The 15,525-nt window shown below is 45.0% G+C and overlaps 2 protein-coding genes across 6 annotated transcripts in view; one reads left to right on the top strand and one right to left on the bottom strand.

Moving 5' to 3' along the window:
- The window catches only part of VPS35L (VPS35 endosomal protein sorting factor like), a 120,739-nt gene extending 110,176 nt beyond the window's left edge, over positions 1-10,563 (top strand). For all 3 annotated transcript variants that reach the window (XM_045994207.1, XM_045994208.1, XM_045994209.1), the window contains 3 exons: positions 3,210-3,328; positions 9,446-9,592; positions 10,313-10,563. In XM_045994207.1, the coding sequence (XP_045850163.1) occupies positions 3,210-3,328; positions 9,446-9,592; positions 10,313-10,411 (365 nt within the window). In that variant the 3' untranslated portion in view covers positions 10,412-10,563. The remainder of the gene's footprint in view (positions 1-3,209; positions 3,329-9,445; positions 9,593-10,312) is intronic.
- The window catches only part of KNOP1 (lysine rich nucleolar protein 1), a 35,800-nt gene continuing 27,876 nt past the window's right edge, over positions 7,602-15,525 (bottom strand). Inside the window, exons 6-8 of one of the 3 annotated variants that reach the window (XR_006816747.1) lie at positions 14,844-14,890; positions 11,033-11,119; positions 7,602-8,805 (exon numbers count right to left, since the gene is read on the bottom strand). The gene's annotated coding sequence lies outside the window, so the exon portion shown is untranslated. Of the gene's footprint in view, positions 8,806-10,479; positions 11,120-14,843; positions 14,891-15,525 lie in introns of those variants that run through there. The other 2 variants (XR_006816746.1, XR_006816748.1) reach the window with 2 other exon arrangements.

Genomic DNA, 15,525 nt, shown 5'->3' with positions numbered 1-15,525 from the left:
GCGCACATTGAGGACTTGCAACTGTAGAGCGACTTCTGAGGACCAGGCACGGATGTGGAAGTGTGTCTGCAAACCTCAGTTAGAGGGGCAAGCAAGCCCTCTCCTGTCTCCTGCCTTCTCCTCCCTCTTCTTCTGGAGCAGATCCATTTAACCCTCTTAACCATACAGCCAGCCTGGGGGCGAGAGTGCTGGCGAAGGGAGCGTGGCTAGGTTTGATAGGAGCCGAGCTTTTAGGTTTCTAGCTTGTAGAGAAGAAAACGGAAGGACGGGCGGGTTTTTTTCCCTTTTTTTCTTGGCCCAGCTGTGTTTACTCTGTGTAATTGTGACCTGACAGTTGTCTTAGTAGGAGAGAGGCCCAGGGGGCCCGAAAGAGCCTTTGCTTCCCCATCCCTTTCCTTTTTTTTTTTTTTTTTTTAAGATTTTTTTTATTTATTTATTTGACAGACAGAGATCACAAGTAGGCAGAGAGGGGGGAGGAAGGAGGCTCTGCTGAGCAGAGAGCCCGATGCGGGGCTCCATCCTAGGACCCTGAGATCATGACCTGAGCCAAAGGCAGAGGCTTAACCCACTGAGCCACCCAGGTGCACCCCCCCCCCATCCCTTTCTTATTCTAGGCAGCCTCTTAGTGTTGACACAGGTTAGAACTTCTGAAGAACTAGGGTCACAACTTTTTGGCATTTACGCGTCGATCTGGTTGGATCACGGGATGCCCCCGTGAATCCACTGTAGCCCCTTGGCTGCTCCACACCACCTGCCAGGCCCTTGAGACACTGAGGGTCATGATCCCAGGGCCAGAGAGATGCAGGGACTCTGGGCTATTCTTAGTGGCCACTTGCCAGGGATGTCATTTATCTCCCTCGTAAGAGCTGCACCTGGTCTCTTGGGGCCACTGTACGCACTGGTCTGACCACCTTCCGAGATTCAAACTCTCAAGTTTCCCCTTTCTTTCCTCCATCACCACCAAGTGTTAGCATGGAAAACTCATCTGCACCATTTCCCTTATCCATTTCGTCTAGTGATTTTAACCTGTAGAGCTTAGCCTGATCTTGCTAATTCCTGAATTCCATCCCAGGCCTAGATTTTAGGGTCCCATAACCCCTTGTACCGCCCCCTTCTGACACTCGGTATGAGTGCCTCTTTGCCAGTGTGCCTGTCCTCGTGGTCTGTGAGCTCTGTGACGTGGGGGCCTAATCAGCCTTGCCCTGCACTGGGTCCCCAGCTCTAGCCTGGAACCTGGTGCAGAGCAGGCCCTCATGCAGGAGGTGCAGTGTGTGTGTGCACAAGCCTGTGCGTGCACGTGTGCGTGAGGAAGTGAGCAGCCTGCCCTGAACACACCTCGGCCCCTCTGGGGAGGAAGTCCTGGGGTGTGTCCGCCACCGCCGGTCTTAGACCTTCCTTCCCTCTTCTCCAGTGCTGAGCTCATCAGAAACAGTAGATTCCAACCCGGAGTCAGCCTGAGAATTCAGGCCAGGACCTAGCCCGGTCGTCAGGTCGTCAGCGGTGGACGTGAGAAATGCCTTCACCGCTGCAGCTCTGCGCGCTGCAGACTCAGGTGGTGCTGAGCGGCCGAGCCCCGTGCTTCACCAGAATGACAGTCTTTTACGTTCTTCTGAAAGAACAGCTGTCATCCTCTGAATGTTGAGACACAGTTCCGTGCACGGGCGGTTCAGAATTGGGTTAGAGGTCGCCTTTGGACAGAGACACCGGGAGCAAGGAGACTGCTGGCAACGTAGGCAACGTGTCTGCGGTCTGCTTACAGCCGCTTCGCCAGAGACTCCACCGCGGGTCTGTGTGTCTGTACGTGTGTCGTGGAGCGCGCAGCTACGTGTTCAGTGTACTGCTTTCCGACCTTCCGGCAGCCTTGCCAGTTTCCAAAATAAAAAGCAAGAATAGTTGCTGTTCTTGAAATAGCAACTAGAAATGTACAGAAGGTGTATCTGAAATTACCTTATCAATTAGTTAACTGCTGTGTGCTTAGACCCGTCCCGTTCTCTAGAAGGTTCAGGACTGATGACAGGAAATCATGAAATTTAATTTTTTTAATTAAAAAAAGAATTGGTTCTTAAGCAGCTGTAAAGTAGGGAATAGAGATGTACACGTGTCTGGGCTCTACTGTGGATACTTACATCACTTTTTAAAAATTAATAGTATCTTGTAATCATTAATAGAATGTTATGACAACAGTATTGTGTATATGTGGGAATTAATAACTATAGATCATATACTTTTATTATTCTCTTAAGTACTTAATACTATAACAGAGCATTTATTTTTCTGATTTTGGTTTTTTAAAGACTTGAGAGAGACCGTGCATGTGCATGTGAGGGGAGGGGCAAAGGGAGAGAAATCCTCAAGCCGACTCCCTGCTGAGCACAGAGCCCTGATGCAGGGCTCGATCTCACAACCCTCAGATCACAATCTGAGCCAAAACCAAGAGTCCGACACTTTACCAAGCCACCCACCAGGCATTCCTGTTGGATTACTTTCTTAAAATAAATACCTTAGAGTTCTTTCCCCAAGTCAAAGGTACAGACTTTTTGTACTAAGGCTTTTTTTTTTTTTTACATTTTTAAAAGATTTGTAACATACACATAGTAATAAAATAAAGTTTACCATTTTAACTATTTTTAAAAAGTTCATTCAGCTTCAAGTATATTCACAGTGTTGGGCAACCATCACAACTACCCATTTCCAAAATTTTTTTCAGCATCCCAACAAACTGTACCCAACAGACAGTAACTTCCCACTCCCTCCCCCTTCCCCCAGCCTGCGGTGACCCCAGTCTGTCTCCTTCTACAAATCTGCCTCTTCTAGGGCCCTGCAGAAAAGGAATCATGCAGTATTTGTCCTTTTGTGCCTGGCATATTTCACCTACATAAAGCTTTCAAGATTCATTCACGTTTTTAACACATATCAGAATTTCATTTTTTTTTTTTTAAGAATTTTTATTTATTTATTTGAGAGAGAGAGAGCACAAGCAGGCAGAGTAGCAGGCAGATGGAGAGGGAGAAGCAGGCTCCCCACTGAGCAAGGAGCCGGTAGTGGGGCCCGATCCTAGGACCCTGGGAACACAACCCAAGCCAAAGGCAGTCAATTACTTAACCAACAGAGCCATCCAGGCACCCCACTGAATTCCTTTTTATGATTGCATGATTTTCCTCTGTATGGCTAGACCGTATTTTGCTCACTGCTCTGATCTGTTCCATCAGTTGACTCCAACGACAGCCTATATGGGGGAGACTCCAAGTTTCTGGCGGAAAACAACAAGCTGTGTGAGACGGTGATGGCTCAGATCCTGGAGCATCTGAAAACCTTGGCCAAAGATGAGGTAGGTGCCCTCGGCCTGCCCCTACTGCCGCTCGCTCTGATCGCATGCGTTTCCAGGGGGTGTTGGACATAGGTCCATTCTGAAAAGGAAACTGGTTCATGTGCGCGTCGTGTCTCTGTGCGGACTGATCACTGAGTGCTCCATCCAGGGCTTTCCCTGTACTCTGTGGTCACTCTCTGAAGTGCTCTGTGTAGTTCCGTTTCTTGCCTCTCCCAGCAGAATGTAAGCCCCATAGGGGGTTGGGATCTTGCAACATGAGTCTCGGGGACCTCCCTGTCTCTGGGGCCCATGTTCCCTCACCCTGGCATCCCCCCACCTTGAGCAGAGGCTGGCATACAGCAGGGGCTTCATCAGTACACACTGAATAAATGGCCTGTGCTTTGCACGCTTCGGTGTCTTTTTCATGCCCACGACCAGTCTGAGGTGCAAGTACTGTGTCTATTGTTACTGGACAGAAAAGGAAACTGAGGCTCAGAGAGGCTTCTCCACAGCCCTGGGTTTCCTCTGGTGATAGAACAGGGTAGCCACCCCGGTCCCCCAGGCTGAACTTGGAACCACTGCATTGCCCTCCTCAACCAAGGCCTTTCCGCTTACCTTGTGAGAAGTGGCATATGGTTCCTGTCCCACCACAGTGGAGGTTGTTTCTCCAGCCTTTGTTAGGTGAGTGTAGAGTTGAGGACTCTGCATTTATCATTTCACTTAATTCTCCCGACAGACCAGTGAGGTGGGAACGGCTGTCCCTTTACACCGTCCTAGAGTGGTAGCTGTGAAGTGTGGCTGAGGCAGTCTTCTAGAAAGCGTGTTCTTAACCACGAATTACACGGATATGTCAGATGTTGCATCTTTTATGTTTTCAGAGCAGTTTTTCCATATTCTCCATGTAGTTAGATAGTTAATTTTCATTTCCACGTAGTGCAGTCTGCATACCTACCTGGTTCTCTTCCCTGCTGCTGCCAACCGCCGCTTCCCTTTTTTTGCTGCTGCAGCACAAACGTGGGTGACAGGTGGATCCCAGAGACCTGGTCTCAGGCTTGGCCAAGACAGTTAGTTGTTGAGACCTAGGCTCATCTCTGGAAGTGGGATCAGGCTGATTGCTGTTGTGGACTTGGGGCCTGTGGGAAGGGGGTGGAGGCTGGCAGTGCCTTAGGAGTCAAAGCTGGTGCCTGACTTCTTTCTCTGCATTCTTTCTGTGGGTCACCTGATGCCTAAATTTGTTTCTGCCTCCATGTGCTCCCCTGGGTCTTGGTCTTCACTACGTCCAGGCTGTCTGCTTGAAGCTCTGAGCATTTTGATTTTTTTAATTCCCACTTGGCAAGAGACAACCTGATAGCTCAGTCCAGATTTCACCCCGGCAGGCTCTGTTCTCTCCTGCTGTCCTGCTCCTCAGTTCCCTTTCCCCAACCTGAGGCAGATTTTGGACTGCCTATTTCCCAGTAGCTTCCCAGCCTTCCCCTTCCCAAGGCTCTTCTTAGGTTTTTGCTCTTATATCCCCCTCCATGAAACCCTTTGAAGACAAAATAAGATCACACTGGATTTTAAGTTTAATTCATACTCGTTTCTGGGGCTATATGAAATGTCACCACTGTCCTTATCCCTTCCCCAGCAGAAAACCACAAGAATATTGTACAGCTGTGGGCATACAAATGTATGACGTACATGTGTGTTCTGGATTCCCGTTATCCCTAGGATAGTCAAGAAGGTGCTGGAGAGAGTTGTATTTTTTCTAGACTCCATTCTCCAGTGGCCCCTGCCAAGTTCAGGGCCAGCCTTATGGTTAGTAATAGGTCCCATGTGCGTCATAGCGCACTGAGGGGAGTGTGTGTTGGCATGTCCTACCAACCTAGGGACCTTTCTGGATGCAGGGCTGCAGAACTCCGGGGAAATTAACACATGGAGGGCATTTGGCTGTCAGGGGGAAGGGCAGAATCAGAACCCCAGTTTCTCTGGGGAAACTGGTTTATCAAACCAGTAACTATCAGAAGAGGCAATTCTCCCCCAACTAAAGGGCCTTTTTCAAACATGAGCAAACTCTTAGGGCTCAAGATCCAGCTTTGTGTGTGTGTGTGTGTGTGTGTGTGTTTCTCTGAGTATTGGTAGTTTTCAGGGGCGAGCCCTTCCAACCCAGAGAAGAAGTGGGGTCCTTTACCTTCAGCTCCTCTGCCCTGAAAAGTTTTTCTTAGGCACCTTTTCCTGATTTTTAAAACCATGGTTCTGGCACCAATTCCTAGCCCAGGGTAGAGCGGTGCTGTGTTGAACAGGTAAACCCAAGAAAAATTTGGCACATGGCTTGAAAATACAGTTCTTCACCCTGCTGCAGGCTAGGTTTAATCAGAGGTGGCCACCTACAGCCTAAATGACCATGACCTAGAACAACCCCCACAAGCTCACCATAAAAGTCAAGCTGAGAACTGTATATAGTAATTGTGTCCCACTACTGGGACACAGTCTCCCCCTACCCCGCTGCCATGCAGTTTCAGTTACCGAGGCCAACTACAGTCCAGAAGCGGATTCTCCCCCCTTCCTGACGTCTAAGCAGGTCAAGAGCAGCCTAACATGACGTCACAGTGCCCGTGTCATTCACCTTATCTCATGGAGCAGTTTATTCTAAGAATGAGTACAGTACAGTATTTTGAGAAACCACATTAACGTAACTTTGATTATAGTACGTAATTCCCTTTTGTTAATTTCTTACTGGGCCTAATCTATAAACTATCAGAGGTATGTATATAGGAAAAAACAGTACCATATAAGGTTCAGAATTGTCTGTGGTTTCAGGGGTTTACTGGGGATCTTGGAATGTATTTTTGCAGTTGGTGGGGGGACAGTGCTGGGATTGTATTTAACATTTATGTCTCTTTCTCTTGGAGGAGGGGATATTGATTGTACTAATGACTCTGAAACAGGATTCTGAAAAAAAAAAAAATAAAAAATAAAAACAGCAAAGTTGGAATTCTTCCAAAGAACATTTCAACTCCCATAAATACCAGGGACATTCAGTGAAAATGTCCTTCCATATATGCACATTTATTAGAAAAATATGGGTGGACCGAGCTAAAACGGAACATACCATCCTTCATTTTAAGTGTGGTGTGAAAGTCAGCATAGGCAAGCAGGTCATGGCAGGGGCCGTGCAGACAGGATCATCAAGTCTGGGAACTGGTAAGCAGGGGTCAGATTTCTCTACCTGGTGGAGAGCAAAGCTTCATGCTGTTGAAAACCCCCGAGGGCTGATGCCTATCTGGAGTGGGTCATTTCTTAGTGCTGGAAGCAACCCTGCTTCCAAAATTTTCTCCAAATCTATAAGAAGGGGCTTGCCAGTTTACTCATGAGCTTGATGAAATTGTTTGTTTAGGTGGGGTGAAGCTGGGAATTATGCCAGACCCATGGAGCTTCCTGGAAATGACAATTCTCATAGGGAAAGAATGAAAAGCTCATTTTTATTTAAAACCTCTGGAGAAGAAGAGGAGGGGGCTCAAGGCCCTGATTTAGTTTTCATAATGTGTTCATGGTCTGGGGGTCTTTGCATGTCTGCTTGCATGACTTCTCATCCCTCAGATCTGTCTCTAATGGTTTCACTTTTAATGGGCTGTGCATTTGAAACATGTGGATTGGGGTTTTTAGGGTAAAATGCTTACTGAGAAGATACAGAATAGAGAAATAACTAGTTGTTAGATATTGTCTCCCTTGTCTTTTAAAAAATCTCTCCTACTTCAATGAAATGTAGTTAAAGGACCTCTCTCAGAGGGAGACTCTTTTAGTTGTATTTGAAATAGAATTTGTTTTAGTTTTGTCCTGTAGATAGAAGCGGAAAATGTACCCTCCTGTTGTCCTAGCCATCAGGTGGGGGCCGGCTTAAAAGGCAGGCAGCAGGCTGGCCTGGAACCCACAGAATGCTGGTCTCGGCCCAGGTTCCCGGTTGGAGAGAATTGCATTGTCTGATCAGACAAAGGACCCCAAGCAGGCAGTCGGCAGCCACTTAGTGAATCTGGGCCTGGAACATGCTGCTTTCCTTCTGTGGCCCACAGGCTTGGGCAGTGCACAGCATGACCCCACTCCTTGATGGTCATTTTCAGTCAGTTCTCCTACTTCTGGGACTGTCACCAGGTCCGGGCCGTGGTCAAGGCTCACCCGGTCCTCCAGTGGAGGTCTCTTAATGCCACTCAGCCCCTTGCCCAGCTGTGCTTAAAGCTGCGCCTTGACAGGCTTTCTTCCTCCACAAAGAGACTTTAAATTCTCACTTGGCTGACGACGGCAGCAGCGATTAAGTTGGTTCAGCAGTTAGCAGAGTCTGGCTCCCGTGACGGTTTGTGGAATGATGGATGGACAGATCGATGGTTAGAAGGTTGGTTTTGTCTACCTTGAGTAGTTGAGAAAAGCAACGCTTAGTCTCTTCAGAATGTGGATTCCTAATGTGATGCCAACACTGGGTCTATGGGAATATTTATGAAGCTGGAGTGGGACATGGGAGGGTGTGGGCACAGGCTTTGGAGTAGGACGACTGGAGCTCAGATCCCTGCTTTGTACTTACTATGCTCTATACTTATTAGTTGTGGTCCATGAGCAAGTCCCCCAAAGCTTTCTGAGCTTTGAGTGTATCTGCAAAATGGGAATTCCTCTTGCAGCCTTAAGAAGAAAAAAAAAAGCCACAAACTCAACAGCTTAAAACATTCATTTATTATAGCAGTTTGGGGGGTTGGCACTGGCCAAGTTTCACAAGGTCAAAATCAAGGCGTTGACTGACTTCTTAGGGTGTTGGCAAATTTGAGTTGTATGCAGTTGTAGGACTAAGGTCCCGTTTCCCTGCTGTTGGCTAGAGGTTGTTCTCAGCTTCTAGAAGTTGGCTGCGGTTCCTGGCTTTTGGCCCCCTTCCTCCATTTGAAAGCCACCAATGGTAGTTCGTATCCTCATGCTTCAAATCTCTCTGATCTCACCCCTTCTGCCTCCTCTTCTGCTACGGGTCTTTCAGAAATTTCTCTGCCTTTAAGGGCCCACCCAGATAATCCAGGATTCTCTAAGGTCTGTAGCTGGTGCCATCCGCGCAGTCCCCTCACCTCAGCACCCAGTGTGATGCTTGAATAAGGAGGGGTTGGGATCCTTGGGAGGCAGTGGCTACATGTGCCTAGCTGGTAAGAGATGTGCTTCCCACGAAGATTTGCTGTGTAGATTAAATTAGATGAGCTGTGTAAAGCACAGAGCAGAATACCTGGCCCACTTTAAAGGCTCCTTTCTCATCTGCTTTGCTGGACTCACCAATGCTCTGCGTTGTGAGCCAACGGCATCTAGCAGGCACACAGGTCAGCAGCTGTCCAGGGTCCTCATGGACATGTGACAGAATCTGGCTTGCTGGTTAGGCCCACCTGTTCACTTGGCCTTCCCACGTGCCTGTTTACTTCTCAGACCCTGCTTCCTTTCTCCAAGGCCTGTTGCTGAATTCAGGTTTGGTCTTTTTTGGTTAGGCTTTCCTTGTTTGGGTACCTCTAATCAGAAGCAAGATTTCAATATTATAGAATAGTTGTTTTTTTTTTTAAGATTTTATTTGACAGACAGAGATCACAAGTAGGCAGAGAGGCAGGCAGAGAGAGAGGAGGAAGCAGGCTCCCTGCTGAGCAGAGAGCCGGATATGGGGCTTGATCCCAGGACCCTGGGATCATGACCTGAGCTGAAGACAGAGGCTTTAACCCACTGAGCCACCCAGGTGCCCCTATAGAATAGTTCTTATGAAAGCTAGGCCTGAGCCATTTATGGGGAGCTGTCATTGGTCTTTATTTCTGCCGTGGATAGTGACCATAACTTTGGGTGGCTAGAGGATACATCTGAAGGACATTTGATTGCAGCCTTTCAGTTCTCATTTGTACTTGCAAGAAGGCCTATCACTTGCTTCTGCTTCCATTTCATAAGTAATACCCATGTAGGAGGCACAGAATGAAGGGCCTTTAATGCTTCATCTCATTCCTCACCTACCCTATGAGCTGGCACTGCCTTACTCTCCTACAGATGAAGGTGGGACTTGGGAGGTTACGCAGCTTGCCCTCCAGACGATCCCTGGTAGAGCTGGCATCAACGCTGCACCCAGCCTGAGCCCCACTGCCAGAGGGTAATCTCTCTTTTCTATTTCAGGCTCTGAAGCGCCAAAGCTCGCTGGGCCTTTCCTTCTTTAATAGCATCTTGGCCCATGGGGACCTGCGCAACAACAGACTCAACCAGCTCTCTGTCAACCTGTGGCACCTGGCACAGAGGCACGGCTGTGCAGATACCAGGACCATGGTGAGGCACTGGGAAGGCATGGGGGTCCTGGTGAACGACATAAACCCACTGGCCAGAGCACAACTGGCCTCAACAAATCCTAGTCTCCCCTTCTTTTTGTTCCCTCTGATAAAATACCCATATATAAAAATATCCGCTATTCCTGGTCACACCAAAATCTGACTTTATAAACAAATTATAATCTAAGAAGTTGTACTTAGAGACTTTGCTTTCGTTCATTTTTTAAAAAAGAATTTTACTTATTAATGGGGCACTCAGTCTCATGGGTGGCTCAGTCAGTTAAGTGTTTGCCTTCGGCTCACGTTAGAGTCCTGGGGTGGAGCCCGACACTGGGCTCTCTGCTTAGTAGGGAGACTGCTTTTCCCTCTTCTTTTGTCTGCCACTCTGCCTACTTGTGCTCTCTGTCAAATAAAATCTTTTTAAAAAATTTGAGAGAGGGCAAACCAGCACAAGCAGGGGGAGTGGCAAAGGGAGAGGGAGAAGCAAGTTCCCAGCTGAGGGGGCTCAATCCTAGGACCCTGAGATCATGACCTGAGCTAAAGGCAGACCCTTAACTGACGAAGCCCCTCAGGCGTCCCAAACTTTAAAGACTTTGTTGCTTTCTTCTCCTCCTTTATCCTTTAAGACTTTAGCTGTAAGAAAGCATGAGCTCACAATATGGTTGATTTGTTGGCTCACTGGTGAACCAGAAAGGATACTGATCATTCTTTTTCCTCCTAGGTGAAAACTCTGGAATACATCAAGAAGCGAAGCAAACAACCAGAGATGGGTCATCTGACTGAACTGGCCCTCAGGCTCCCTCTGCAAACAAGGACCTGACTGGGGCTGTGAAGCTAAGTCCAGAAAGACCTGCTTTACTTTTTTTAATTTTTACATATATGAATTGGTTTAAGCTTTGGCCTCTACTCAGATTATTTTGACAGTGAAGAAGTAGGAATTGTCAGAGCATTAAAATCCAGTCTTGTTCACAAGAGTAGCAGTGTCTTTGCACAACGGCCTTGAGATCGGCCTTTATCAAGAAACAGAAGAATGCAAGTAATGTCTGTCATGTGTGTATGTTGTTTTTTTTAAAACTAGAAAAAGAACCTTGAAATGTGTCTACTTTTAAAGAGCCACTGTTACCTAATTTGAAGGCCTCAAGTCTGGAATTGAATGTTGTCTAAACCCCCATAGAAGACTGATACAAGGTAGTTGGTGCCATCAACTTTCCTATCAAAAGCAGTTCTTGATAGGACTTGGAATCTGCTGGTGTACACCTAGCTCTCAGCAACACACAAGACCAGGGGCGGCGGCTCAGGAGTATGTGGTACCCCCCTGGCCACAAGGCAGTGGGTGCCCAGCCACAGCTCCAGGGCAAACACAAGCACCACCGGCAGGGAGCCCCACTGCACCCCCTGGAACCCCTGGGAAGATGGCAGAGTAAGGAGGTGCTGAACTCACCTTTCCCACAGACTTGCCAATGATGCAGCTACACAACATGCAACTCACTCAGAACGATCCGAAGACAGTGCAATGGCTCTTACACAGCTGGGGACAAAAAGCTGCAGTGAGGAGGGGAGGAGGGGCAGAGATGAGGTCAAGAACCCCATCTCTGGCACAGTGAGCCATAAAGTGGAGGGCTATCACCCATAAGTGGCGAGGGTCAAGCCCCTCACTGGGTGGGGTATGTAGCACCAGGAAGATGAGCTCCCATGATGTTGAACTCTGGAAATCTGGGGGGCTTAACTCGGGAGAGCCAAAGGCTATAGAAAACTGAGGGTGTACTTTTTTTTTTTAAGATTTTTATTTATTTATTTGACAGAGATCACAAGTAGGCAGAGAGGTACGAAGAGAGAGAGTGGGAAGCAGGCTCCCCGCTAAGCAGAGAGCCCGATGTGGGGCTTGATCCCAGGACCCTGAGATCATGACTGGAGCTGAAGGCAGAGGCTTTAACCCACTGAGCCACCCAGGCGCCCCTGAGGGTGTACTCTTAATCACTCTGAGACCCAGCGCCAAGGCAGCAGTTTAGAAAGTGCTGGGTTATACTTGAAGGACATTTACTAATTTTAAGGCATGTGCTGGGATGGGCAAGTCTATAGAAATTTTCTCTGGGAAGGGAAGAGTTAGAAGGTCCACTGCCTTGCCCTTGTTCAGCCCACCTCGTCCAATGCTGGCAGGTACCAGTTCTGACACTTCCTGTCTACCTTGCTAGAACCGCTGGCACTGACTAGGCATTCCTCTTCGGACCTACCTTCTCAAAAAGCACAACTTAGGCTTACTACAATGCTCATAGCGGTTGTGGCCAAATCTCACTGCTGCTCACACAGCCCACACGTGGACATGCCTGGAGCACCTGCTTCGGTGGCCTAGGAAGACAGCACTTTCGGCCCCACAGGATGCCTTCTATAGAAGGTCACTACCTTCAAGACCAGATGTAGCTGACCTACTAAATACAGAGTAGACAAAATGGAATACATCCCAAATAAAAGAACCAAAACAAAATCTCAAAAGTGAGCCAGAGATAAGCAATCTACCTGATAAAGAATTCAAAGTAACAGTCATAAAGATGCTAGCTGGACTTGAATTCAATGAGAACTTTAACAGATAGAAAATATAAAGAGGAACCAGTCAGAGCCAAATACAGCAACAAATGAAAAATACCATCTAGTGTATCAACATCAAATTAGAGGGTGCAGAAAAATGAATCAGCAATCTGGAACACAGGGTTTTAGAAATCAAGCCGAACATTGGCATTACCAGCATCCCAGGAGAGGAGAGAGAAAAAAACCAGAAAACTTAATTGAATAATACCTAATAAATTCTACAATCTAGAAAAGGAAATAGACATTATAGAACCAGAAAGCACAGAGAGTCGCAAACAAGATGAATCCAAAGAGGTCCACACCAAGACATATGATAAAGTTGGCCCTTGAACAACACAAAAACACTTACATGTGAATATTTCTTTTATACAGTACAGTACTATATTTTCTGATTTCTCATTTTTCCAACTTTAAGAATACAGTATATAATACATATGACAGAAAATACGTGCCCAACAGCTGTCTAAGACTTCTGGTCAACAGCAGGCTATTAGTAAAACTGGGGAGAGTCAAAAGTTATGTCGATTTTCAACTGCACAGGGGGATCGGTGCCTCTAATCCCTGCATTGTTCAGGGGTCAACTGTAGTTACAATGTCAAAAATTAATGAAAACCTTAGAAGCAGTAGAAGAAAAGCAACTAATAACATACCACAAGGCTATCAACTGATTTTTCAGCAAAAACTATGTTGGCCAGAAAGGAATGGTGTCATCTATTCCAAGTGCTGGGGTGGGGTGGGGGTGGGGGAATAAACAACAAAAAACCCTACAGCCAAGAATACCTGTCAAGAGTATCATTCAGAATTGCTAGAGAAATAAAGTGTCCCAAATAAAAGAGTTCACCACCACTAAACCAGCCTTACAAGAAATGATAAAAGGACTCCTTTAAGTGTAAAAGGACATACCTAGATGAAAATTATGAAAGAAAAAACTTCACTGATAAACATAGTAAATCAATCATTTATAATAGTATGAAAGACAAAAACATTATCAATTTTATCTACCATAATTAGTTAATGGATACACAAGATAAAAAGATGTAAAGTACATATAGATGTAAAATACATAAAATGTGGAAGGGGAGGGCAGTAAAAATGCAGTGCTTTTAGAATATGTTCAAACTGAAGTGACCATTAAAATAGACTGCTATACATTGTTATAAATGAACCTCATGGTAACCAAAAACCTTTAATAGACACACAAAATATCAAAGAATCCAAGCATAAGACTAAAAGTCACTAATGAAAGAGAGAGAACAGAAAACAACCAGAAAACAATTAAAATGCAAGTACAGCTAACCCTTCAACAGCAAAGGTCTGAACTATACATGTTTTTACATGTAAATGTTAAATACAATACTGTAAATGTCTTTTCTATTCCTTATGATTTTCTTACTTTAAGCATATAGTATATAGTACATCTAACATACAAACTATGTGTCAGTCAACTGTTCATGTTACCAAGCAAGGCTCCTGGTCAACAGCAGACTATTAATAGTTAAGTTTTGGGGCTCTCAAAAGTTACATGTGGATTTTCAACTGCACGGAGGTCAGTCAGTGTCCCTAACCACCACCTTATTCAAGGGCAAATGTATATACCTATCAATACTTACTTTAAATGTAAATGGACTAAATGCTCCAATCCAAAGACATAGGGTTACTGAAAGAATGATAAAGAAATAAAAAGACATCCATAGGATCAAGAGACTCACTTCAGGCCATAAGATCTAGCAATCAAAAGAAAAAATTATAAAAACCACAAACACATAGACGCTGAACAACATGGTACTAAACAACCAACGGGTAAATGAAGAAACCAAAAAGGAAATTTAAAAAATACCAAGACAAATAATAATGGCAATACAATGTTTCAAAATCTTTGGGACACAGAAAAAGCAGTTCTAAGATGGAAATTTATAGCGATACAGAAACAAGAAAAATAACACAATCTAACTTTACAACTAAAGGAACTAGAAAAAGAACAAACAAGCCCAAAGTTAGCAGAAGGAATGAAGATCAGAGTGGAAATAAATGAAATAGAGACCAAAAAACACGAACCCAACAACAACAACAAAGACCAATGAATCCAAGAAGTGGTTCTTGAAAAAACTGATAAACCTTTAGCTGCACTAAAGAAAAAAGAGGACTCAGATAGATAAAATCAGACATGAAGGAGAAGTTACAACTGACACTACAGAAATACAAAGAATCGTAAGAGACTACTACAAAAAAACTGTATGCCAACAAACTGGACAATCTAGAAGAAATGGACAAATTGCTAGGCACATATAATCTTCCAAAACTGAATCAAGAACAGAAAATTTGGATAGAATAGTTACTAGTAATGGGATTGAATGAGTAACCCAAAACCTCCCAAAAAACAAAAGTCCAGGGCCTGATAGCTTCACAGGTAAAGCCAAACATTTAAAGAGTTAAATTGAAGAGTTAAACACCTGTCCTTTTCCATTATTGCAAAAAACTGAAGAGGAAACAATGCTTCCAAATTCTATGAGGCCAGCATTACTCTGAAACCAAAAACAGATAAAGATACATACTACAGGGTGGAAAATGCTAATTATAAGCCAATGATATCCCTGATGAACACCAGTGCAAAAATCCTCAACAAAATATTAGCAAGCCAAATTCAATAAAACATTTAAAGGATTACTCACCAAGATCAAATGGGAATTACTCCAGGGATGCAAGGATAGTTCAGTATCTGCAAATCAACCAATGTGATACACTACATTAACAAAATGAAGGATTAAAAATCATGATCATCTCATGAGATCCAAAAAAAAAATTCTGACAAAATTCACCTATTCGTGATAACAACTCTCTACACAGGGGGCATGGAGGGAACATACTTCATCATAATAAAAGCCCAAACCCACAACTAACATCATACCCAATATCGAAAAGCTGAAGGCTTTTCCTCTAAGATCAGACACGGGACAAGAATGTTTGCTCTCCCATGTTTCGTCACATAGCACAGGGGTCTGAGCCATAACAATCATGTAAGAAAAAGAAAAAGCATCCAAACTGGTAAAGTAGTAAAACTGTCACTATTTGCAGATGACATGATTTGTGCAAGTCTGCTTGGTAGTTTTAGATGGTTACAGGTCCCCTCCCACAGCAGACCTGCAGAAATCTTGCTATACAGAAAACCCTAAAGACCAAAAACAAAAACCCCCCAAATCCCAAAACTCACCATAATAAATGAATTCAGTAGAAGTTGCAGGATACAAAATTAATACATCTGCTTCATTTTTATATGCCAATAATAAACTAGCAGGAGGAAAAAGTTTTTATTTTTATTTTTTAAAGATTTTATTTATTTATTTGACAGAGAGA

This window comes from Meles meles, chromosome 21 (genome assembly GCF_922984935.1).
Source record: "Meles meles chromosome 21, mMelMel3.1 paternal haplotype, whole genome shotgun sequence".
Taxonomy (NCBI): Eukaryota; Metazoa; Chordata; class Mammalia; order Carnivora; family Mustelidae; genus Meles; species Meles meles.
Note: the sequence above shows the minus strand (reverse complement) of the source record. Positions and strands in the feature narration are given on the sequence as shown.